Source organism: Schistocerca cancellata, chromosome 2 (assembly GCF_023864275.1).
Source record: "Schistocerca cancellata isolate TAMUIC-IGC-003103 chromosome 2, iqSchCanc2.1, whole genome shotgun sequence".
NCBI lineage: Eukaryota > Metazoa > Arthropoda > Insecta > Orthoptera > Acrididae > Schistocerca > Schistocerca cancellata.
Genome location: NC_064627.1, coordinates 341,047,268 through 341,072,492, shown reverse-complemented (window position 1 = coordinate 341,072,492; position 25,225 = coordinate 341,047,268). Strand labels below are relative to the sequence as shown.

General features: G+C 36.2%; 2 protein-coding genes across 2 annotated transcripts in view; both read right to left on the bottom strand.

Annotated features, from left to right (window-relative positions):
- The window catches only part of LOC126161727 (tRNA (adenine(58)-N(1))-methyltransferase non-catalytic subunit TRM6), a 32,605-nt gene extending 24,439 nt beyond the window's left edge, over positions 1–8,166 (bottom strand). Inside the window, exon 1 of the mRNA XM_049917763.1 lies at positions 7,829–8,166. The gene's annotated coding sequence lies outside the window, so the exon portion shown is untranslated. The remainder of the gene's footprint in view (positions 1–7,828) is intronic.
- Positions 8,167–11,341: 3,175 nt separating this feature from the next.
- Positions 11,342–12,786, bottom strand: LOC126153889 (uncharacterized). Its single transcript, XM_049916100.1, has 3 exons — positions 12,631–12,786; positions 12,437–12,541; positions 11,342–12,349 (listed from the first exon to the last, which is right to left on the bottom strand). Exons 1-3 carry the CDS (start codon positions 12,784–12,786, stop codon positions 11,342–11,344), a joined length of 1,269 nt encoding a protein of 422 aa, XP_049772057.1.
- Between the last annotated feature and the right edge of the window lie 12,439 nt (positions 12,787–25,225).

Genomic DNA, 25,225 nt, shown 5'->3' with positions numbered 1-25,225 from the left:
CATGGAGAAAGCCTGCATCCCCCGATACGACTGCTTGTTTTGACAATAAAAATAAGACTGGATACTTTTTGAACAGCCCTCGTATTGAAACATATGTGTAAACAAGCCAGAGATATGATTCTTCAAGTGTTTTTACAAATAAATAAGATGGTTCCATAAAAACTACAATTTGTGGTATGTGGTAAACTAATGACCTTGCAAACACTAATGTGTGTAAATGTTATATTGAATTGTGACATGTAACCTATTATTGATTGTTGTAATAACTACCTGTAACAGTAAGATTCATATGTATAACATTTGCTATGTCACTGTATTGATATGTCCATGCAAAAAATTGTAAATAATTCAATTTTTTTAAAAGAATTACTTCATCTTTTGGAGCTGTAGATTTGTTACAAAAGGTAACTACATAAGGATATAGTCTTCCTTTCCCCTCCCCCCCCCCCCTTTGAGTTACTCGCAGACTGTGGGGACACTGCTAAATATAGATATACACTGATGGACTTGGGTTGGGTCACAATCTCCATGGAAACCAAATTTACTATAAGAAATAACAAATAATCATGGAGATGGTTAGTTATAATTTCCTCTTGTTGTTGTTGTTGTTTTTAGTCCAAACACATAATTCAAGCAACTCTCAGTATTAGTCTATTCTGTGAAAGTTTTTCCATCTCTACTACCACATCAAACATCCCACTTTACCTCTTATCTGTAATCATGCCAAAAAAAAACAAATGTTTTCAAAAAACGATGGCTCAAATGGCTCTGAGCACTATGGGACTTAACATCTATGGTCATCAGTCTTTCAAAAAACAGTTTAACACTTAAAATTTATATTCAGTGTCAACAAATTTCCACTTTTCAAAAACACCTGTCTTTCTATTACCAGTCTGCATTTTATACTCTGTTTACTTCTGACATTAACAGTTTCTTGCTGCCCAAATATAAATTATTTCAATATCTTATTTCCTAACCTAATTCCCCTAGCACCATCTAATTTAATTCAACTACACTTCATTATTTTTGGTTTTAGTTTTGCTGTTTTTTTTTTCTTATAACCTCTTTTCAAGACTCTATCAATTGCATTCAATTGCTCTTCCAAGTTCTTTGTTGCTTACAACAGAATTACAATGTCATAAGCAAATCTTAAGGCTCCTAATCACACACCAACCAACCAGTTGAGAAACTGGACTTTCTTATTTATTCTCCTTGAACTTTAATTCCAGTCCCACGTTTGATTTACTGCTTGTTCTATGTCCAGATCGAATAATATGGGGGATAAACTGCAACATTGTCTCATTCCCTGTTAAACTGCTGTTTCTCTTTTATGTCATTTGACTCATATAACTGCAGTCTGGTTTCTGTGCAAGTTGTAGATAGTGTGATAACTTCAGAATTTCAAAGAGCTACTTCAGTCAACATTTACAAAAGGTTTTTCTAAACCAGGAAATGATATCCATGTAGGTTTGCTTTTCTTCAACCTATGTTTAAGATAAATCATAACGCCAGTATTGCTTACAATTTAATGAATGATTTTATTGACAATTTGTCAGTGGAAATTTATGAAATCAAAAAGCTCTTCTTCAGGGAAAATAAGATCAAAAAGTCAAATTCAGTCAAAATAAGGGATAATAAGATCACCAACAGCTTGAATCTGACAGTGGCACTTCGTGCTGTTAATAAGTGTATGTATGGAGCCCACTGTCTCCAGAGAGCATTCATTCTTAATCTCTTATACACTTCATAAACAGAGAGAAAGGCCATGCAGTCATTCATTGAGAGCTACACAAAAGATTTAGAGAGGATCAATTCCTGAAAACTTCCTTGACTGTTCTGCTCAAGGTACTGAGTTATTCCAAGTTTTGACCAAATATATTTGTGGAAGGTATTATCGTCTCAGAAGTCAAGTAACATTGGACGAACCTCCCCAAAGAGTGTAAAAATTACAAGACTTGATTATCACTGAGCAATTATTCTATGCCTAAGTATCAACTAAAGATTAATTCAACCAAATATTTTTAACATACTGGGACAGAATGTATCCCAAGAGATAAATATAATTGCTACGTAACTTGCATAGAGACAAGAAATAAAAAAAACGTGCAATACTGAAACACTCAGAGCAGGCAATATTAATTGGAGACAACTTTAACCTACCAAGTATAAACGGGGATGTGTATGGATTAACTGTAGGTGGTATTGACAGACAGTCTTCTGAAGTAGTTTTGTACACAGTTCCTGTAAACTGTCTTTAGCAGCTAGTTCAACAGTGCACATGCAAAGGAAATATTTTAGACCTTGTAGTAAAAACAGGCTTGACCTTAACAAGAGCCTCAATATAGATGGAAATTAGCGATCATGATATCATAGTAACAATGGTTACTAATGTTAGCAAACCCATCTGGAAGGCTAGGGGAGTATTTTTCCTAAAAAGAACAGATAAGCAGTTGTCAGCATCCCACTTAGACAATGAACGGACATCATTCAGTTCCAGTACAACAGACAAGGAAGAATTATGGGCAAAGTAAAAACCGATAGTAAATCACACTCTGGAGTAGTATCTGCAAAGTAAGTGGATTAAGTATGCAAAAGACCCATCATGATAAAGTAACAAAATTTGGAAAATGCTGAGGAAGCAGAGACTGTTCCACTCTCATTTCAAAAAAGAATGTGTCAATGTTGACAAGCAAAAGTCAGTAAAAATTTGTGCAACTGTAGAAAGATCAATGTGCAAAGCATATAAAAATTTACAGTGTCATACCACAAACTATTTTACCGAGAACTCGAGAAAATTCTGGTTCTACATAAAAGCACTAAGCAGGTTGAAGGCTTCTACCCAGTCACTTGCTTACCAGTATTGTGTAGCAACAGAAGACAGCAAAAGGAAAGCTGAAGTTTTAAAAGTACATATTTAAGAAATCATTCACACAGGAGGATCACACAAACATATCTTATTTGAACATCGCACAAGCTCCCATATGGAGAATGTAATAACAGACAACCCTGGCATGAAGAAGCAACTGAAAGAGTTGAAAACAAATGAGTCACCAAGTCTAGGAATTCAAATTCAGTTTTACAGAGAGTACTCTACAGCATTGCCTCTCACTTAGCTTGCATTTATTAGCAATTTCTCACCCTCCTCAAAGTCCCAACAGACTGGAAAGTTATATGAAGGGTAAAAGAACAGACCCACAAAATTACAAACCAACATCTTTAACATTGGTTTCCCACAGAATTTTTGAACATATTCTGAGTCCAAATATAATAAATTGCCTCGAGATGGAAAAGCTTCAGTCCACAAATCAGCATGGATTTAGAAAGCATCACTTGTGCGAAACTCAGTTTGCCTTTTTATCACGATATCCTGTGAACCATGGGTGAAAGGCAACACGGAGATTCCATATTTCTTGATTTTCGAAAAGTGTTTGATGTGATACCCAACTGCAGACTGTTAACGAACATTCAAGCGTACGGAATAGGTTCACAGATATGCAAGTGGTTCAAAGACTTCTTGTGTAATAGAACCCAGTCTGTTGTCCTCTGTGGCATCAATGTCATGCCGAAACTGGTAGCATATAAGAAGTTCATAAAATAAATTTCTACTATACATACGGCTGTTGGTAAATTATTGCATCAAGAAAATCTATGGCAAGTGTTCATCACAAGCAAGGATACAATCAGAAGCGCTCCTGGTACATGGGATTGAACCACTCTTTATTCTCCATGTACATAAATGATCTGAGGGATACAGTGAGCAGCAATCTGTGGCTGTTTCCTGATGATGGTGTGGTATATGGGAAGGTGCCAGAGCTGGGTGACTGTAAGAGGATACAAGATGTCTTAGACAAAATTTCTAGTTGGTGTGACATATGGCAGCTTGCTCTAAATGTACAAAAATGTAAGATAATACAGATGGGTGCAGAAAAAATCTCATAATGTTAGAATATAGTGTTAGTATTGTGCTGCTTGACACAGTCCAGCCAATTAAATGTCCATGCATAACATCGCAAAGCAATCTGAAATGGAATAAGCATGTGATTACGGTAGCAGGGAACATGAATTGTTGACTTCTATTTGTTGGGGAAGTTTAGCAAAGTGTATCTTATCCATAAAGGAGACAGGGTATAGAACACTACTGCACCCATTCTCGAGTACTGCTTGAGTGTTTGGAATCACCATCAGGTCATATTACAGGAAGACAATGAATCAACTCAGAGGTGGGTAACTGATTTGTTACCAGTAGGTTTTATCAAAATGCTAGTATTACGGAGGTGCTCCAGAAACTCAAATGGGAGTCCCTGACAGGAAGACGATGTTCTTTTCGAGAAACACTAGTGAGAAAATTTATGATTCTACTGCCACCAATGTACATTTCGCATAAGGATTCCAAAGATCAGATAACTTGGGGCTCATATGAAGGCATATAGATTGTCTTTTTTCCCTCATTCTATTATCTTTGTGAACTCAAACCTACAAGCTCTTTGAAATTAACGACAGTGAGATCATCTTTTACAATTCAGTGCCATTACGGCTAAATTTGTAAAGAAACCTACAAATTGAGAACTACATTTCACACTGTCTGAAGAAACATGATATCTGTCTGTGATGATCTGTTCTAAATGTCAGTGCTTATAAGACTATACTTAGGACTAAAAATAATGGACAGGTTCTATTGTTATAGAATGAAACCTAACAATCCATCTTTTATCAACACTCACAGATTTTCCATTAATTTAACTATGCACAGCGTGAACCTAGAGTTTATAATTACAAGTGATTGCATAGTGCACCTGTGCTCAAAAGTCTGTGTCCGCTCATAAATACAGTACACAGCCATACAGGCAGCAGAGGGCATCACACTGCAAAGGTAGTTTCCACAGTGGTGCCACAAAGTTAGGACGGATGAGATACATGGTGTACATAACAGACTATATTATGCTTTTGCCATGCGTTATTCAAATGGTCCTATCCATCTGCCATACATATGGTATGATGCAATGGTACACACCCAATGGGACTACATGCTGCTTCCATATGACATCAGGCAAATAAATCACAAATAAATATTCATCTGTCAACTGCACATTTAAGATATTATCTTACTGAAGTTATTTATCTGTAGTTTTCAGTAAATTATTGTTAATTGTATCTTAATGTGTGCTACCTTAAATTACTGTTAATACTTAGTTTTCCCTGTGATGAAGCTATTTAGTTACTACAAGTTGCCACTTCAGTATAGCATCTGCTTTCTGCGGTATGATGTAAACTGATTATAAGTGATATCTTCACTGCTATAAGACACCAGAAAGTATGACTCAAAAGGAAACACAATTTTAGAATGGTTGACTCCCTCCAAATTCTATTAAAAAGGAATTATTTGTAGATTGCAACAAAAACTGCCCAAGGACAATTATTCCAAGAGACTTATAAAGGAAAATATTTGCAACAGCTGCCATACTAAAAGGGCACAATCAAGACCCATTCAGTGAACAACTGCTTCAAATATGTGACAAACTCTGAAGCAGCAATAGATAAAATTAATGAAGCAGCTCATGGAACATGGAATAGCCAAACCAACTTTCTCTACCAAAGCACACAAAAAATTCCTCGCAAGGTAATTTATTTAAGAAGGGAGACAAGTGCGGGAAATGGGGTGTTTTGGGTGGGGGGGGCAAACTAAATATAAGCAAATTTAGACGCCTTGCGTAGCTACAGCGTGTAAGTGAAGACAGCCATGCATGAATACCCACCCACCTCCCCAAGGGTCGTAACCCCTGCAACCCATAGAAGATAAAGATGCTTCAGGAGCTGATTAGTGTTTTTTGTCTTTTTTTTTTTTTTAAATCTCACGGGATAGAACGAACAGATCAGAAAGATAAATATAATAAACTAAAACAGAAATTGGAGGAAACAGATAATTAAAATAAGTAATAAGCGTTTTTAAATTTTAAAAAAATCTCACGAGATAGAACGAACAGATCAGAAAAGTAAACAAAATAAGATAAAACAGAACTGGAGACAGCCACACTCAAACCAAACTCCGCGCCGTCATGACGTCACACACGACAACACCCTTACGTCACGGGTCAAAGCCAACGCGTGGGATCGGACGCTTCTGTCGACCCCATCCACAGATGGGTGTGATAGAGACACGAATACAGTAGCTATTTACATGGGCTTTAATGCAGCATACAAACCTGCAAATCACTGTATTTTATTTTTTAAAAAAACCTACAGCATTACAAAAGAAAACTATCCCCAGATGACTAACAACAAATCTGTTTTGGAACCAAAGAGTCAGTATGGGATCCCAAAGGCATATTTGTTCAATATGTATACAAAAGATCACCTTTTATATGAAAGGATTAAAGGTTTTACCTATGCCAATAACTGTGTTGCCCAAAACAAAACAAAAGAACTGAGACTGTAAAGTTGCACATAGTTGCTTCTGTGAGTACTAGTGCACCATAAAATTCTTAACAAAAGATGCCGTTAGTGTTCTTCTTGTATTCATGTTGTGGTCTGCAAGTGTCAAACATTTTTACTCTTCTTCTTTTTTTCTACATCTATGTTCTATGTTGTTTGCTTCTGACATGAATAAAAATATTTCAGACAATATTTTCTCTACAACCCCCCCACCCATGTAGATTGTCTGACATGGTGAGTCTGGCTGTCAGCACAATATCTTGAACCAGTTTTCCTGGAGACAAACAGAAACTTCCATACATTCTTAAAACCAGATGCCACTCGCAGCACACACAAACACGCCACTATTTAATACAAGGTAGAAGGGTATACAATGATGGATTTCTCTAGGTCTGTTCATAACACTCTCATTGGGTTTCAAATGAGTTACTACATCCAATCCCATATGACTCAGGTCGTACACAACAAATTTAACGTACCTGAAATTCGCACTAAAACAGAGAAACTGTAATACTATGTAGACTGAGATAGTAGTAAACATAGCTTGCCACCATATTTAACACATGGGATTCTTTAACAAAATTTCACTTTTCAAGACAGCCGTATACATAAAATTCACACAAATGTGCCATTATTTTGTTTACTAGAAAAACATTACGTAACTATTAATATTTTTGCACAAACTGGTGCTTGAATAATTTGTGGTAAAAACAGTTATCAATATCCAGAGTGAATTTTCACTCTGCTGTGTGGTGCTTTTTGATTTAAAGTTTCTGAAAGTTACTTATCTATTTCCAAAGAGTTGTGTTCCATCACTCTTTTTAACAGACTGTTTTTGGGCCAACTAGAAGGGCTAAAATTAACAAGAAGTGGAATGCAAATGAAATAGTAGGGGCAACAATTTTCACTTTGTTTCAATACATACATAGCACAAAATTAATGTGGTATGGTCATGTTCATTCTGTTGATACCAAATTTTCAATTTTGTACGACGCCATATATCATCTGACGATTTCCCTCCAGCTAGTACCACATAGCTATACATAATGTATTTATTAAAAGTTGAGATTTGGCTGTTTCATTAAAAGTCCGTGACAGACCAAACAAGGCAAGATTCAACTTTTGAAATTTAATGATTTCTGACTAAATCGCGACTACTAAGATCAAGGAGCTTTAGACTACCAAAATGCGATTCAAATATTACTTTCCCATTACAACGGTCATTACGTTCAGCATTGTAATATTATATGTTTCTGTCCTCAATAATGAGTTTGCACGATAACTGAGGATAAAAGGGAGTCGGGATGATTGTCTTGAAATATTTCAATGCTTTTTTTTTACCCTTACTAGGAAAAAAAGGCATAATATAGAATTGTACAGTCTCCCAAGTAATCGTTACCTCGCTATGTATGAACGACAACTCCCTCATTAATCTAATGCATCCCGTTCAAATCTGTAGCATGTCCAACCAGGCTCTCGGCCGGTCTGACAATATTTCTGAAATTTGTATCAATGCTGTTTGTAAACAAGCTACATTAAGAAAAATTAAATATCACTTTCTTGCTGCCAGGTTTTTTTTGCTGATGTTAAGCTGAAACCATAATATATATGCGCCCATTTCCGATTCATAATTCTGATCTCACATAAAGTGTGAAAGATCTTAATTCATATTACAATAACGGACACAGACAAACAACACACGTGCTGCCATATATACGTCAACATAACATATCAACAATCCAAAGATAACTCCTGTGTACTAAGCAGTTCGTCGGAAAAAGAGATCTATTATTTACAACAAACTTACCTACTTAATAAAGTCTGTTGTAAATAATACATCTCTTTTTCCAACCAAATGCTTAGTACAGAGTATCAATACTAGGAATAAGAACAATATACATAAATATTTAAAATCATTTACTCTTGTTCAGAAAGGAGTCCAGTATTCAGCAACGCATATTTTCAATAAGTTACCAACAATCATTAAAGGCCCGTCCACACGCAACGATCTGTCTGCGCACATCACATCTGCGCAGACAGATCGTTGCGTGTGGAAAGAAGATTTGCACCAAAATGAGGTGTGCACAAACCTGGAAGTTGGAGTTGGAGGTTTGAGCGAAACCTCTCAAATCTGTGGGTTCAAACCACATCTGCGCAGACGAGTTGGAGCGTGTGCACAGGAGATCGCCGCAAATCTGGCGCGAAACAGCTGTTTGCTCAGTCTAGTGTTTGTATTTGTGCGCATAGGGCATTAAAATGACTGATACTCGTCAGTGTTCTCGAGAGTTTGTAAGTGAATTCATTGAAATATATAGAAACCACCCATGTATGTGGAAGATTAAAAGTAAAGAATATAGTGACCCGAGACAAAAAGACAGCAGCATACAATGCTCTAATTGAAAAATTGCGTGCAGTTGACGCCTCGGCAAACAGAGAAACGGAAATAAAAAAAAAAAAAAAATTCGTTGCGAACTGGCGAAATTACTTGTAGTTGGATGTCGAAACTTATAATTATCTCTTAAAGCTTGTAACCCCTCATATTATGATAAAAAATACTTTTATGAGAAGGGCAATTTCTCCTCATAAACGCCTGGCTTAACATTAAGATTCCTAGCTACAGGAAGGAGCTACAAGGATTTGGAATGTTCAACTGCAATGTCGAAACAAGCGTTGAGTAAAATAATACCCAACACATGTGAAGCTATTTACGCTGTCCTGATGGATGAGTTCATGAAGGCAAGTCAAGTAAATTAAGTCTGTCGGCGAACTGTTTACCGAAAAGAGTTATCCAAAGTTCAGAAATCTAGAAGATCTGGTGTAAGAGTACATCAAGTATACCAGCCAACGTTATGGTATTTTCATCTGCTTGGCTTTCTTAGTGATCAAGAAACGCCAAGACCAAGTAGGAGTACAATTGAAGATGAAATTGGAGTGTCAATGTGCCAGGAAATGGAACACGAGGTAATGTAAAACAAAACAGGTTCGCCCTGCAACTCTCGGAGTAAATGTACGTGAGAAAACTGCTTGCCACTGATATTTCTTTTCTACACCGACAGATGGCGGGCGAGTAGTAGATTGAGGTTTGTGTCGTGTGAACACACCACATTTGCAGCGACCTTTCGCATGTACAGACATCTGCGCCAATGTCTGCGCAAACGGATCGTTGCGTGTGGACCGGGCTTAAGAGTTTAGTTTCACCTAGGTTCCTAGGTGGCACTGACTGGAGCCGGGTGACCTTTCACGGAACGAACCGAAGATGCACGAGGTAGCAGATGACACGCGACTGTGGCTGACAAGCGAGCCACTTTGTGAAAAGGAGACCTTTTACTTACACTATTATAAATTTTTACTGTTTTAATCACGAATGTAGCAGAAAATAAAACTATTAAACAAGAAAGCCAAACATACAGCAATGATTTAAATTAATTTCTTCATATTTAATAAGGGATGATAGTCATCCTTATGCCACTGACTGAAGTTTAATAGCAACAGCATAATTACGATGTGAACAGCAAAATACTAAGAAACGTCACAAACAAAGGAATTAGGTAAGGTAAATTTTCACTGTATGAACGTCAATATCTATTGACTGTTTGTAATAGAGAAACAGTAATGTCTTGTGCCTCAGCTGTACTTGGTTTCTAGAAATGGTGCACTATTTTCCTCCTCTTCTTTGTAGAGAACAACCATCTCTGAGGCTGTATATTTTGTTCCCTTCTTGATGAAGCAGTGCAGAGACCAATTCCTTTATGATCTTTACTGGAGTCAACAGCAGCTAATGCAGCTTTCAAGCTTGACAGCTGGCGTTTTAAAACTTCCAGTTGCCCTGGAGAAGATATTGTCAATGCAGCTTTCAAGCTTGACAGCTGGCGTTTTAAAACTTCCAGTTGCCCTGGAGAAGCTATTGTCAATCACTTCAGCAAATTTTCCCTTCATTTTCTCCTTCTCCTGAGTTAAATCTGAAGATTCAATATTTCCTCTGCTGAGTTCGACCAATATACTTTCTTTTTCACTTACTACTGATTCCCCTTCTTCATAAATATGTAATATATCTTCGTCATCTTTAACATCACGAAAATTACTGACGTTCACTGAACTGGATGACTGTCTTGGTTTATATAGGCACACAGATTGAATATGTTTACACATGTTCCATCTGATGCTCGAATCTACGCATGAGCATATATACTGATGTATGCAGGCCTGACAGTCAATACAAATCAATTTACAGCTGCAGTCTTGCACATTTTGCTGTACAAAATAAGTGATGTCCACCTCAGAAGTAGATGGTACAAGGCTGCCTTTTCCTTCTTCAACTATGCGTTCCTGAACCACCTTAAAACTTAAGTCATGCTTTGAGCGAATACCCTGGAGTCGTTTGTCAGTTTTCCCTTGGTCAGAATTATGAACCTGTCATATAATTTGTCCCTGACGAAGCTCATTAATGCATGGATGGATCTGTCAACAAGTCGTTTTACATGTTTACCAAGCAAATATATGTATTTTATTGTTCGATGCATCCTTTCAATATGCATGTTTGTATTTATACCACTGTTGGCTCTGCAAAAATACGCCCGGCATCTGGTGCTTTTAGCATAATGTTCTTGGAGGTGGAACCCGAACTCAGCTGTTGCAGGATCTGAAACCAAGTGCTTCAGAACTAAAGGAAATGCTTGCTCAAATGTTATGACGTCTCTTTCCTGCATTAAACTCCTCACTAGCTTATAAGTTTCAACCTATCTTTCCTTTGATATGATTTTAATACATATATTTTTCCTCCATGCCCTGTCAGTATGCCACGAGCAATAAAGTCTTCTCACAGGTTCTTCCATTTGTGAAAGCCAAGCATTGTAAAAAGACTCAGCTAAATCTGACATGAACACTTGAGGATGTACTTTTCCTACTTTAGTCTTTATTTAATTAAAAATAATGACAGCACATCTTGATCAGACCTGTTTGAGATACGAAAAGCACAAGGAAAACCTTGTCTCAAGTCGTCAAGCACAAGAAGTGTAATTAACTCGAAACTATAACCGTTAGTTCCATGAGTTCCATCGATGGAAATACAGTCACTGCCATGCTTCTTCAGAATTTCACATGGAGCATTGTTCATAATGATGAGGACAATGTCTTGACTACTCAGGAGAGGATGACTTTGGCTGCTTGTATCTTGTAGTTTGTAGAATAAAACACAGGGATTATCGCTCGCATTGATTTCGTTTACCCACGTTTCTACGCTAATGCCATCGTCTTTCTGTCTCATGACCTCGGAACGTAAATTATTACACTGCTCAATTTTGTATAAATATTTTTCTGTCAGTAGATAGATATGCTCTAGCATGGAATCAGATAAAGTGTCAACTACTTTGTCGAGTATCGCTTGCAATGGTACCTTGTTTGCCATGTCAACAGCTAACTTGTTTCTTTCTTCTTCCGTCAAATCTAAATGTCTAACACCATTTTGATGACCCACATGAGTAACCACGTATTTTACTTTGCAGCTACCATCCCCAGCTTCGGTTACTTCAATGCTGGAAGGACATACACCTCCTATTTTGTTAATGCCTTGGATTTTCATACGGCGAATACCTTTACTCTTAGATACATACTGTCCTGAACGATAGCATACAAAGGAATGCCGAGTGACATTGTCGGAAGTACGATACGACCCACATTTTTTGACGTAAAGTGACAACGTTTTTCTCTCAGTCTGCTTCTTCCACTCACAGAATTCCTGGAAAGATGCAAAGTCAGTTTCTTCAGGTGCTATCGACACAGCACGTTTCATTGACAAGTGATCACAATAGTTTTTCTTCGAAAGAACTGAAATATCGCACAATGGGCATTTCACTTTCATAAAACTATTTTCCAATCCACATTCCTTTCTATCGTGGCACATTACATTGCGCTCATGGTTGAACTGTTTGCCACATAAATTACACAAATATTTATAAAACTTTTGCACTTTTATTTGTGGAACGATATCATTTTACTTTCCTGGATGTACCTGTGATACATGTGTCTTCAGGGTCTTGTTATAGCTGTAGCTTTCTCCACCCTCTGAACATGTGTATCTCTTTCCTGGATTCATCATATTTCTGATGGTGTTGTCCTAGTTCAAGAAGGAGAAAACCTTCACACTTTCACAACATCTCGAAGATTTCACACGACTGAAACGAAAACTGCACATGCGACACATACACAATAGACCACATAGGCTACTAGTATCAGACCGCTATTCGCCGAATATGCCGTTTTGTGGGTCGTCTGCTGCATCGGCTCGTTTCGCGAACGCTCGGCTCCAGTGCCGCAGTTGCTTGCCACCCTGTAGACACATGTTAATAGGGCAGAAGACATGATGCAGAAACCTGCACTGCCTGAATCGACAGTTAGACTGTGCATTATAGGAAAACCGACCCAAATGCAACGATTTCTCTGCGCAGACATTGTAGTGTTTCCTTATCCTCGGGGATCTGCCGTGAAAAATATAAAATAGAAAATCTGATTGATATCTCGAATTTTGGTGGTTTCAGTTACGGATAAGGCGAACTTATTATTGACTGAGATCGTGCTATAATTTGACCGTGCATGGCAGACCGGGTCGGCAACACTACAAAAAGCGACTGTACGGAAATAGCAACAGAAAACTAATTGAAATTTACCTTATTATCTTGTTAGATACGCAGTATTAATTACAATATAGTCTTCATGGCTTTCCTCCTAATTTCTCTTATAGGACGAACCGTCTTTCACTTTTCTCCGTCTGTTGAAAACTTCTTCAAGTTGTCACTGTCATGATCAATTTATAAATTTAGCGATAACCACCTCGAATCACTATTGAAACAACCTCGCTTTGTAATGTAATTTTAATTTCCACCCAAAAGCACATTCAACACATCGCCGAAAAATACACGTCTCTCGTATTAAGACAAGAGAGAGAGTCTAATCAATTAGTTGTTAAAAACAAAAACCTACGCAAAAGTAAAAAGACGAACAAAATTATTTATAAAAATCGGTCGCTGGCGCAGCGCTCTTCTGTGTGCGCGATCGTAAATTATATCTTTGTATTGGCGGAGGCACGGAAGTCAAAGTACCATTACAACATATGTGCAACAATAAATCGCCGCAAATCAACTGCTACTTCGCCATTAATTTTGAATTGAATTGAATTGAATTTTATTTCATCCTGTAAGATTACATTGTGTACAGTAAATGTACATGTAATATAGGACATGTCAAAGTAGTAACATTCATTATCACTCGTTTTTCTATCCCTATAGCTCACATTTTTACATCATTGATAATGAATAACAATATATACAAATTTAATGGCATAAGTATTCTGCTACACTGTAAAGCTCTTTTTCAATGAGATAGCTTTAAGTTTCTTTGGAAAATCATTGTCAAGTACACTATCTTGCAGGTTTTTAGGCAGACTACTTAGTAGTCTGATACCAGAGTACTAGGTTCCTTTTTCTAGCATTGCCAGTTGGTGGGGTATGCTCCGTACTTCATTCTTCCTTCTTGTATTGTGGGTGTGTACACTAGCATTTGTAATCCACTAGCATTTGTCACCCTGTAGACACAAGTTAATAGGGCAGAAGACATGATGCATAAATCGACAGTTACACTGTGCATTATAGGTAAACCGATCCAAATGCAACGATTTGTCTGCGCAGACATATGTGCAACAATAAATCGCCGCAAATCAACTGCTACTTCGCCATTAAATTTTGAATTGAATTGAATTGAATTTTATGTACATGTACATGTAATATAGGACATGTCAAAGTAGTAACATTCATTATCACTCGTTTTTCTATCCCTTTAGCTTACATTTTTACATCATTGATAATGAATAACAATATATACAAATTTAATGGCATAAGTATTCTGCAACACTGTAAAGCTCTTTTTCAATGAGATAGCTTTAAGTTTCTTCATTAATACTTTTTGTATTGTGGGTATGTACACTAGCATTTGTAATCCAGTTCTCACTACCTTTTGTGATGTACATTATTGTTTTGTATATATACAACGATGAAAAAGTTAAGATACCTAACTTCTTGAAACAGTTTCTACACTTTTCAGAGGTCTTTCTTCCTAAAATGGCCCTAACTGCTTTTTTTGTAATGTGAACACTCGTTTTATCTCTTGTTTGTTTGAGTTTCCCCACACAGTCACTCCATACTGTAAGTATGGTTCGAAAAGTCCATGATACACTGTACACAGAAGGTTCTTGTCTGAATACTGTGATAGTTGCATCATTAAGTACATGACAGAGCTCAGTTTCTTACAGACATTAATAATATGTTTTTCCATTTCAGTTCATTATCCACAAGAATACCTAAGAATCTAGCAGATTCCAGTTCTTCCACCCTTGTTTCATCAACCTCTAAATCCACGTCTACAGTCTTCTCCTTGTTTTTAAACACTTCATACATAGTTTTTTTAGAGTTATAACCAGTTCATTTTCCAACAGACATTGAGCTGCGACATTTGCAAATATGTATGCTCTTCTCTCAAGCTGTTCCATATTTTGGGCACTATTTAGTATTGTCATGTCATCAGCATACAATATTTTCTTTTCTTCCATCTCAACACCTAAATCATTAACAAACACATTAAATAACAATGGCCCCATTACCGATCCCTGTGTCCCTCCATATTTGATGAGTTTGGTTTCTGATTGGTACGAGTTTCCTAATGATACAGACTGCTTGCGGTTGCACAAGTATGATTTTATCCATTCATCTGGTTGCCCTCGAATGCCATAGTTGCCTAATTTTTGTATCAGCATTTCATGGTCAGTGGTGTCAAATGCGTTTGAAAGATCCAGAAACATTGCAGAGACAACCTTTTTCATCTAAGGACAGTATAATGTATTCTGTTAGACTGGCAATTGCTGATTCTCTAGATTTACCCTTCCTGAACCTATGTTGTGAGGGTATGAGAATGTTTTGTTTGTCCAGATAATTAACTAATCTGGTATACATAAGCATTCCTAGGATTTTCGAGAAACCTGATATAAGTGAAACTGGTCTATAGTTGTTGAGGTCGTCCTCATCTCCTGTCTTGTACACTGGCACCACCTTCGTTATCTTCAGTTTTTCTGGAAAAATTCCATCTCTGAAAGAACAGTTTGTTATGTTCAGCAATGGTTTAATTATCTGCTCACTTACCAGCTTTATTACATGATTTGATATTTCATCACCACCAGCTGATTTCTTGGACTTCAGTTTCTGTATAGCTTTTCGTAGTTCATCTTCCATGACTGATCTTTTTGGTACCTTATTGTGCTTCTGTTTTAGACTATTTCTTTCCAATTTTAAGTTTTCTACTACACTGATTTAGTTATTATTCAGTATTTTGCTATTTCCATACCATCTGTGACCACTGTGTTGTCTATTTTAATTGACCTAATACCTTCTTCTTTGTTTGACCCATCTTTTCCTTTCTTTCAGCATTAATTGCATTCCAAGCTGCCATTGCTTTGATTTTTGAGTTTGTTATGGTGGTGTCAATTACTCTTGCTTTTGCTTCTCTTATTGTTTTTCCATACTTCTTTTTTAACATTTTATAGTTTTCTGATTCGCCCATCTGTCTCAGATCCTGCAGCTTCCTTCACTGTTCTAGTATTTCACTGGTAATCCACTGTGTTTGATCTTGCAGCCTTTCTTGTCTCTTTACTTTGGTAAATGCTACATTAAAATGGGATTTAATTGTTGTAATAAATGAATCATATTTTTCATTTACACTCTGGGCCTGTAGGTTTTCAATCCAGGTTTCCTTACTTAACATTGTTCTAAAGATTTTGATATTTTGTTTACTGATGATCCTAATTTATTTACTTGTTCGTTTTGGTTCTGATACTGTGTCATTACTCCTGCAAAAGCTGATTAGTTGTCCATGATGATCAGATATTTCTGTCTGAACTACATGTGACTCATAATTACACATATTAGTAATTATGTTGTCAATAACTGTCTCACTTTGTGAAGTCACTCTTTTTGGTGCAGTTAGTGTTACTTTCATGTTATACTGTATTAACAAATCTTCAAAATCCTGTCCTTTTTTTGTCTTTGCCCATGTCAATGTTGAAGTCTCCACATATAATAAGATTTCTCTTCATATTCATTCTCAATAAGCTAGCATTTTTTTTCAGAAATATGTTAATATTGCCACATGGTGATCTGTACACACAAAACACTCTAAAATCCTCTGTCACTATACCAATAACTTCAAAGTCTTTTTCTCTAGCTACGAGCAATGTAGCAGCTTCACTGTTTACATTCTTTAGGAGAATACCTGTTTTTAAATATATACAAACGTCACCACCTTTATATTTAGATCTGCAGAAGTAACTAGCTAGTTTGTAACCCTTTATTGCAACATTACCTATTTTACTTTAAGTTAGTCCATGTTCACTGATGCATAATATGTCTGGTCTCACTTCACTCATGACTAATTCTGCTTCTAATTTTTTGTTACCAAAGTATTGAATATTTTGATGAAGTACTTTTATGTTATTTTTCTTTTTATTGATTTACATGTTGTGAGCTGTATTCTGAGGCAAATTCTTTAGCATTGTCTTTTTTGTATGGGGCTTATATTTTTCTTTTCCAGCTAGAGTATGATTTTTCACCCCCTTTAGGCCATATTAGTTTCCATTGCTTCTAATGATTTTGCAGACATCTGCAAACATTCTGCTGAATGTTACAGACCCCAGTATATTTAAACGCAAGCCATCCTCCGCTAGTGAGTTTTCACATAGGAATTTGTTTGGGTCTATAAAAACTGCCCCAAGACGATCACATTGTTCTTTAAGAGCACAGTTTATTTTGGTGATATATTTTTCACTCACTGACCTTCTGTTTATGATTCCGCTAAGTATCAGCTGAGATCCTGAATATATATTTCTTGCAGAACGAATCATGTTTCTAGTTTCGTTTGCCATTTCTTCCTCACTGCTGCTCCTTAACAAATTCGTTCCAACATGTATAAACACCCCTTTATAATTATGTCTGGTTTAAGAATCTGGTTCTGTAGTAGCTTGTCTTGCATTTACCATATTTTCAAAATGTTTACCTAGTTGTTGCTTTATAATTCCAGGTCGCACGTCGATCTTGCTATTGGAGACAGCGATGTTCTTCAGCAGCGAATCGCCAATTATTAAAAAGTCATTTTCCTTTTGTTGCCTATCTGTCGCCTTGTTTTTCCTTTTACTGTATGTCACCAATTTCCATTTATATTTATCTTTCGGTTTTTGGCTTACTGAGTTTACTGAGACATCAACGGGGACACTTGAAATGTTGTTGTTTTTAATTTGCGATCGTTCACTCTTATTTTCGCGATCTTCTTGCTTTTCTGATTGATAGTTTTTACACACACAGGACTTCTTGTCTTGTATTAATGTATCATTTTCTTTCTTGATGGTCGAAAGTACGGTTTTTAATGCCTCAACGTCACTTTGTTGTAGCTTTATAATTTCGTTTTTTGTATCAACTGCACTTACAAGATCGGCCGTTTCGACACGTAAACAACCGTGATATGTCCACAGAAAACCATCGCTGACGAATTTTAGACTTATTTTCGCGCACTTTTCGTGTAGCCAGTAGTTGCATTTGATACACAGAATACCCTTCATCACACGCTTTTTACATTCTCTACACGAAGAACTGTTCATTTTTCTGTCGGACAGAGATGTGAAATTTAAGCTGCAAGTGGCTACAGGATGTTTCAGTTAAAGACACTAACTCATAATGGACGAAGCAGTAGCAGTAGTAGTTTTAATCATCCATAGACAAGTTTTACAAAGACAGTGGACATGTTGCTATATTCAGTTCAAGAACAACCAAAACATCATGAATCATAACCATAGACATTTACATATTTTCAGGCCTACTTTGACAAGGGTAGGACACGTAATCGACTGTTGCCTTAAATACAATCTATCCTGGCATTTGCCTGTAACAATTTACGGAAACCAAGGAAAACCAAAATCAAGACGACTGGGTGAACATTGGAGCCCCACCGTCTTGAGTACACAGCCATGTGTGGTTCTACAGTTGGTTTATACCTAACGTGGAATTCTGCTTTACAAAGTTATTTAATAATCAAAGAGATTAGTACTACATTGTTCATTCATTTCTCACTTCCAGTCACTGCACTCACTACAATATACACATTATTCATAATGTAACAATACATTCCCTATCAGCTGGCATCAGGATGTTACGTTTCCATTTTTTGCACCACAACTTGCCATTTGCTAGCTTGAATAACGGAGTAGGCCTCGCTGTGTAATGAATGAGAAGTTGAGTTCTACACATTCCATAATTCTGGGAGTAAGGTTTTCCAGAAAAGAAAAGAAAACCAAAGGAAAAAATATCGTGTGGAAGTGTTGTGTGAATTAGAAGATGTTTTATTATCATTATTAATATTTATTTGTGTAACAATGTTAGCAAGCCCTTGCTGCGCTTTTAATAAGTTATAATTCACTGTGTAGAATATATTGCTTAGTAGGTGATTTTTAACCACCTTTTTTTTTTAAAAAAAAACAAAGTATGGTTTAATGATGTCTTTATATCCTTGGGCAATTTATTGCACAATTTTATTCATCAATCGCTGTTTTCAATTTTATTTTCATTCCTGAGTATCTGTTTTCAGTTTTATGTGTATTTTTTCTTGGCAAATGTACCTTCAGCCTGGACATTGGTACATTGCCATGGACAGAACTGTCCATGCAGAAATTATTAATGTTATTTTTTATATGTGTATCTGACTGATAAATGAACACACATGATGAAGTTAAAATCCAAAATCTTTTGAACATATCTTTAAAATGAAGTCGATTATTATATTAGGCTATTGTTTTTATGGCACCTATCTGTAGCCTGAAAACTGTGTTTATATTCTGTGCATTTGTTCCCCTGCACAGAACTCTTTAGCTAATATCTGAGAGTCCATATGTTATTATACAGCCTGCAGAGGTGCCATTCTAAATTTAATTTCAGTGTTATTTTCTTCTTTATACTGAAATTCATGGCATTTGTTTCATTTATATTCAGTGTGTTGAAGTGCATGTTGATAAATTGTAAACTCACTTGAGGGTTTCATTTGCTTCCTTTGCAAGGAATTCTCTGCTTTCTCAGTGACTATGACATTGCTGCCATAAGTAAGAAGAGTTCTTTTCCCCATAACTAACACTGTGGGAAATGTCACTAATGTATATCAGGGTCAGTATTGGTCCTAATATGCAACCCTGGGGAAGCCCTATGTTAATTTATTTTGATTTTGTTAATTGTTTCACTAAAAGTTCATTCTTATTTGATGAATATCTTATCCCTATTCTTTATAGTCAATCTGCTATGTGTGATTGGAACCAGTCATCAGTTATTCCTCTTATTCTTAATGCTTCTAGCATATTTAGTAGAATCATAAGGCCAACTGATTAGAAGTCTTAGAGTGATTTAAAATACCCATGACACCCTCATATTTGTCAAGAGTATCAAATACCACTTTTGTGAATTCTACTGTGGCTGATTGTGTACTTCTATCACTTCGCAAACCAAATGGTGATCCTCTTAGAATGTTGTATTTATTCAAGTAATTAATTAATCTGTTTCCTTAATTCTATTATTTTTTAGAATGATGGTCACAGGGAAATAGTGCAGTACTTTCCAATATCTCTTGCATCACATTTCTTTAGCAGAGGTAAAACTCTTGTGTGTCTTAAATACTCTGGAAATTTTCCTTACATCAATGATTCATTTATTATAGTTGTTAAAGGAGCTTGTAAACTCTATATGCAGTGTATCACCACATACTTTGGTAATTTATCTATGCCCAATGTCTTTCAGTTTTTACAGAATTACTGACTTCATTGTTCTATAGTCTGTGTTTGCAATTAGTTTTCAAAAAAAGAGTCTCAGAGGTGGAAAGACGAAATTAAATGGTCTAGACAATGGCTGCTTAATCAGCAGCATTGCTCACATATTAGAAGCCCATTACACACTTGCACAAATAATGTGGAAATAAAACTTCTTTCCTGGTCCATGAATATGGCGGCAGGACTGTCAAATACCAGTACCAAATGATTCACAAATACTTGCACTACAGTCTCTGCTGTCATATCAGCAAGTAGTAGTAGTAGTAGTAGTAGTAGTAGTAGTATTCATCTGCAGATCTCTTTTTACAAGGATATAGGGCATGTCAAAGTATTTACACCAATTTAAAATAAACTAATTCGTATACACATATATTTACAGACTTCTAGTTAGACATAATCATTAGATTTACTCCTGGTATGCAATATTTTTTTTAATAAATAACTTATTAAGTTAAATAATGTAATGCCACACCGTTCACTCTTACCGCACTATCAATCACTTCACACACTATACTCACATTGTTTCAAACACTTCACTCACTACACACACACACACACACACACACACACACACACACACACACACACACACACACACACACACACTGGTGATCTCTGGGACATTTTCTGTACTGCAACTTCCCATTTGTTATCCTGAAACACAGAGTCAGCATCCCTCCATAATGAGTGTGATGTTGAGCTCAGAAACAGGAAGAGGTGTTGGTACTGTGGTACACATAGCTTCGGGGTAAGTATTTCTAGAAAGGAAAAAAGAAGGAAAAAAAACCATAAAGTGAAGGTGTTATGTGGAATGTTGGATGTTTTATAATCACCATTGTTATTATTATTATTACTTATTTGTACAACATTTTTTCATCAAACCACTACTCTGTTTCATCTAAATAACCCTTCAATGTATAAAATGTATTGCATAACAGGTACCTTTTATCTGCCTTTTTAAATAAATATATTTTTGCAATTTCTTTAATCTCTTTTGTTAATTTCTTGTACAGTTTTATTCCTTGATAGAAAATGCTGTTTTATGTTTATTTTTTCTTGGTAAATGTAAGTTGAGTCTATCTCTTGTTGCATGGGCATGGACAGAGCTGTTTGTGCAGTAATTACCAATGTTATTTTTGACGTGTATGACTGACTCGTAAATGTATTCACATGGAGCAGTTAAAATCCCCAGTGTTTTGAACAGATCTCTACAATGAGCTCGACTACTATTTTTGGTTATTATTTTTATGGTTCTTTTCTGGAGTTTGAAAATTGCGTTCATATTTTGTGCGTTTGTTCCCCAAAAAAGAAAGCCATAGCTAAGAATTGAGTGTACATATGAGTAATATGTAACTAAAAGACACTGCATGTTACACACTGATGATAGGATTCTAAGGGCATAACATGCTCATGACATTCTGTTTGCAAGTACCTTTGTGTGTTCACACCACTTCAACTGAGAATCAATATTCATTTCTAGAAATTTTGCATTTGTTATGCAGTCTATAGAGGTGCCATCTACACTTAATTTAACATTGTCATTTTTCCTTTTCAAACTGAAATTCATGGCATTAGTTTTCTTTATGTTGAATGTCACTTTATTGCTTATTGACCAGTCATAAACTTCCTTGAGAGTTTCATTTGCTTCCTCAGCAAGGAGTTGTCTTGTTTTCTTAGTGACTATAATATCACTGTCATCAGTGAAGACAATTTTTTCACCATGAGTAACACTAGTGGGAAAGTCATTGATGTATATCAGGAGTAGTATTGGTCCTAATATGCTACCTTGCCGAACCCCTATATTAATGTATTTTGGTTCTGACAAATGTTTTACTAAATGTTTAAATCTATTTGAAGTATGTGTTATCTCTACTCTTTGTACCCAATCTGCTAGGTATGATCGAAACTAGTCATTAGCTACCCCTCTTATTCTTAATGCTTCTAATTTATTTAATAGAATTTGTGGTCGACTGTATCAAACGCCTCAGAGAGATATAAAAATATCCCTGTGACACACTCATCTTCTACAAGAGCATCAAGTACATCTTTTATGAATTCTACTATGGCTGATTCCGTATTTTTGCCATTTTGGAAACCAAACTGTGATTCGCTTAAAAGATTGTATTTATTCAGGTAATTCATTAATCTGTCTTTCATAATTGCTTCCATTATTTTTGAGAATGGTAACAGCAGGTAAATGGGCTGGTAATTTTCTATGTCGTCTGCATTACCTTTCTTAAGCAAAGGTACGACTCTTGCCTGTTTTAACTGCTATAGAAATGTCCCTGATGTGAAGGAATCATTTATTATATTTAAGGGGTCTTGTATAATCCGTATGCATTGTTTTAGTACACACATTGGTACTTCATCTAAGTCTACTGACTTTTTATTTTTTAGTTTTTCAACAGTTTTATCGACTTCATTCTTTGTGGTTAGAAGTAACATCATTGCATTTAGTGAAACATTATTTACAGATATGACATTTGTTTTGGGAAATTTTTGTTGTAACTTCTCTGCAATACTTGAAAACCTCATTTATTACCTCATCCACCTCCCTTATTACTATGTTATTCTGCTATTGTTTGCCTCTCTCCATTTCCTTTTTTATAACATCCCAGACTGTTTGCTTTTATTCTCTGCATTATGCATTAGTCATTAAATGACTTTTTCAGCAATCAGCACCTTCCTATAGCTGTTCCTGTATCTATGATAAAATTTAAGAATTCTGGATAATTGTGACTCTTTTTCAGGGAATTGAGGTATTTAAGTGTGAGGACTTCTTAATATCTGCTGTTATCCATCTGTTTTTTTTTATCTGTTGATACAGACATGCATACTTTTGCCAATTTCTTTTCAAAGTTCAGTTTAAATAATGTGGAGAATTTTGAGAATTTCATATTCTCATTGGTTTCCTTATACACTTCATCCCACCTTTGTTTTGCTAGTTCCTTTGAAAAATCTTTTATTTTGATATCTGATAGATATTGTTTGTTGGCTTGTAGTTTAGGGAATAATTTGATGCCTGATTTTACTGTTGTTATTTGACAGAGATGGTCTGATAGTCCGAGATCTTTTACAGCTACATCACATTTTTCCCTGTCCATATTTGTGGCCACATGGTCAATTACTGATGCAGTCATTGTAGTAATCCTTGTCCCACTATTGACCAATACGGACATGCCAAAACTTTGAAGAATATTTGTGAGGGTGCTGCTGGAGTCATTTATGATATTAGTGTTAATGTTAATGCACCACACAGAATTATGTTGACCTTTGTACTTGAGACTTTATCTGGAACTTCTGTTAATTTATTGAAAAACGTGTCCACACTACCACTGGGCGATCTATATACACACAAAATGATTAATTTCTTGGTGATATCAAGCCCTGTTAATTCAATAGATGATATTTCAAAGTGTTTGTCTTCACTTACTGTACTCAGGTCATGTCTTGATTTGAACTGTGTTTCTTTTCTGATATAAATTCATGATCCTCCACCCCTTGAAGTAGTTCTGCAGTAAGAGTTTGCCCTTTCAAACAATGATAATACTACATGTAGGATTTCTGTGTCTCTACATCAGTGCTCAGTAATACAAACTACTGTGCAGTTCAGAGATTGGAGCTCATCTTCTAATAGTTGTATTTTATTTTTTAATGATTGCATGTTTTGATGGAGGATTGCTAAGTCTGTGAAATGCCTCATGTTACTCTTTCCAGTGGTTTGTTTTTCTTTGTGACATCTGGTATGTATGATGTTTGAAGTGTTAAAATCTGTCTTGTGAGTGATTGTTTCAGTATTTTTTAAACTGATGGAGATATACTTTAGGCAGTGGGACCTGTTGTCTGGTTTTATCCTAAAAAAGACCTACTTTTCCTACTTACAGCAATAGTTATTTGACCACGTATGACCCAAGATCCATTCCCTTTACTTTAATGAATCAGCTGTACCAATCTTCTCTTCCCAGTCCTGTTTAGGTGTAGACCCTGCCTAGTGAAACCCCATCTGTTGACAGTCCTGACAGGCACCAGAGAAACATGAGCAAAGTTAGCTGTACTCAGAGCCTCCTATAACCTCATATTGATTTGCCTCACAGCTACATCAAGTTGTGATCGATCATCTACATCTACATCTACATCCATACTCCGTAATCCACCTGACGGTGCGTGGCGGAGGGTATCTTGAGTACCTCTATCGGTTCTCCCTTCTATTTCAGTCTCATATTGTTCGTGGAAAGAAAGATTGTTGGTATGCCTCTGCGTGGGCACTAATCTCTCTCATTTTATCCTCATGGTCTCTTCGCGAGATATACGTAGGAGGGAGCAATATACTGCTTGACTCCTCGGTGAAGGTACGTTCTTGAAACTTCAACAAAAGCCCGTGCCGAGCTACTAAGCGTCTCTCTTGCACAGTCTTCCACTGGAGTTTATCTATCATCTCCGTAACGCTTTCAAGATTACTAAATAATCCTGTAATGAAGCACGCTGTTCTCCATTGGATCTTCTATATGTCTTCTATCAACCCTATCCGGTACAGATCCCACATTGGTGAGCAATATTCAGGCAGCGGGCGAACAAGTGTACTGTAACCTACTTCCTTTGTTTTCGGATTGCATTTCCTTAGGATTCTTCCAATGAATCTCAGTCTGGCATCTGCTTTACCTACGATCAACTTTATATGATCATTCCATTTTAAATCACTCCTAATGCGTACTCCCAGATAATTTATTGAATTAACTGCTTCCAGTTGCTGACCTGCTATATTGTAGCTATATGATAAAGGATCTTTCTTTCTATATATTCGCAGCACATTATGCTTGCCTACATTGAGATTCAATTGCCATTCCCTGCACCATGCATCAATTTGTTGCAGATCCTCCTGCATTTAAGTACAATTTTCCATTGTTA

What these genes read in the sequence shown, in the direction of transcription:
- LOC126153889 (XM_049916100.1), bottom strand. Translation starts at nt 12,786, where the DNA reads ATGTCTTCTGCCCTATTAACATGTGTCTACAGGGTGGCAAGCAACTGC. An exon ending in TAGCCTATGTGGTCTATTGT is followed by an intron (nt 12,542 to 12,630) that starts GTATGTGTCGCA and finishes TTCTTGAACTAG; the next exon opens with GACAACACCATCAGAAATAT. An exon ending in TGAAGACACATGTATCACAG is followed by an intron (nt 12,350 to 12,436) that starts GTACATCCAGGA and finishes TGTGGCAAACAG; the next exon opens with TTCAACCATGAGCGCAATGT.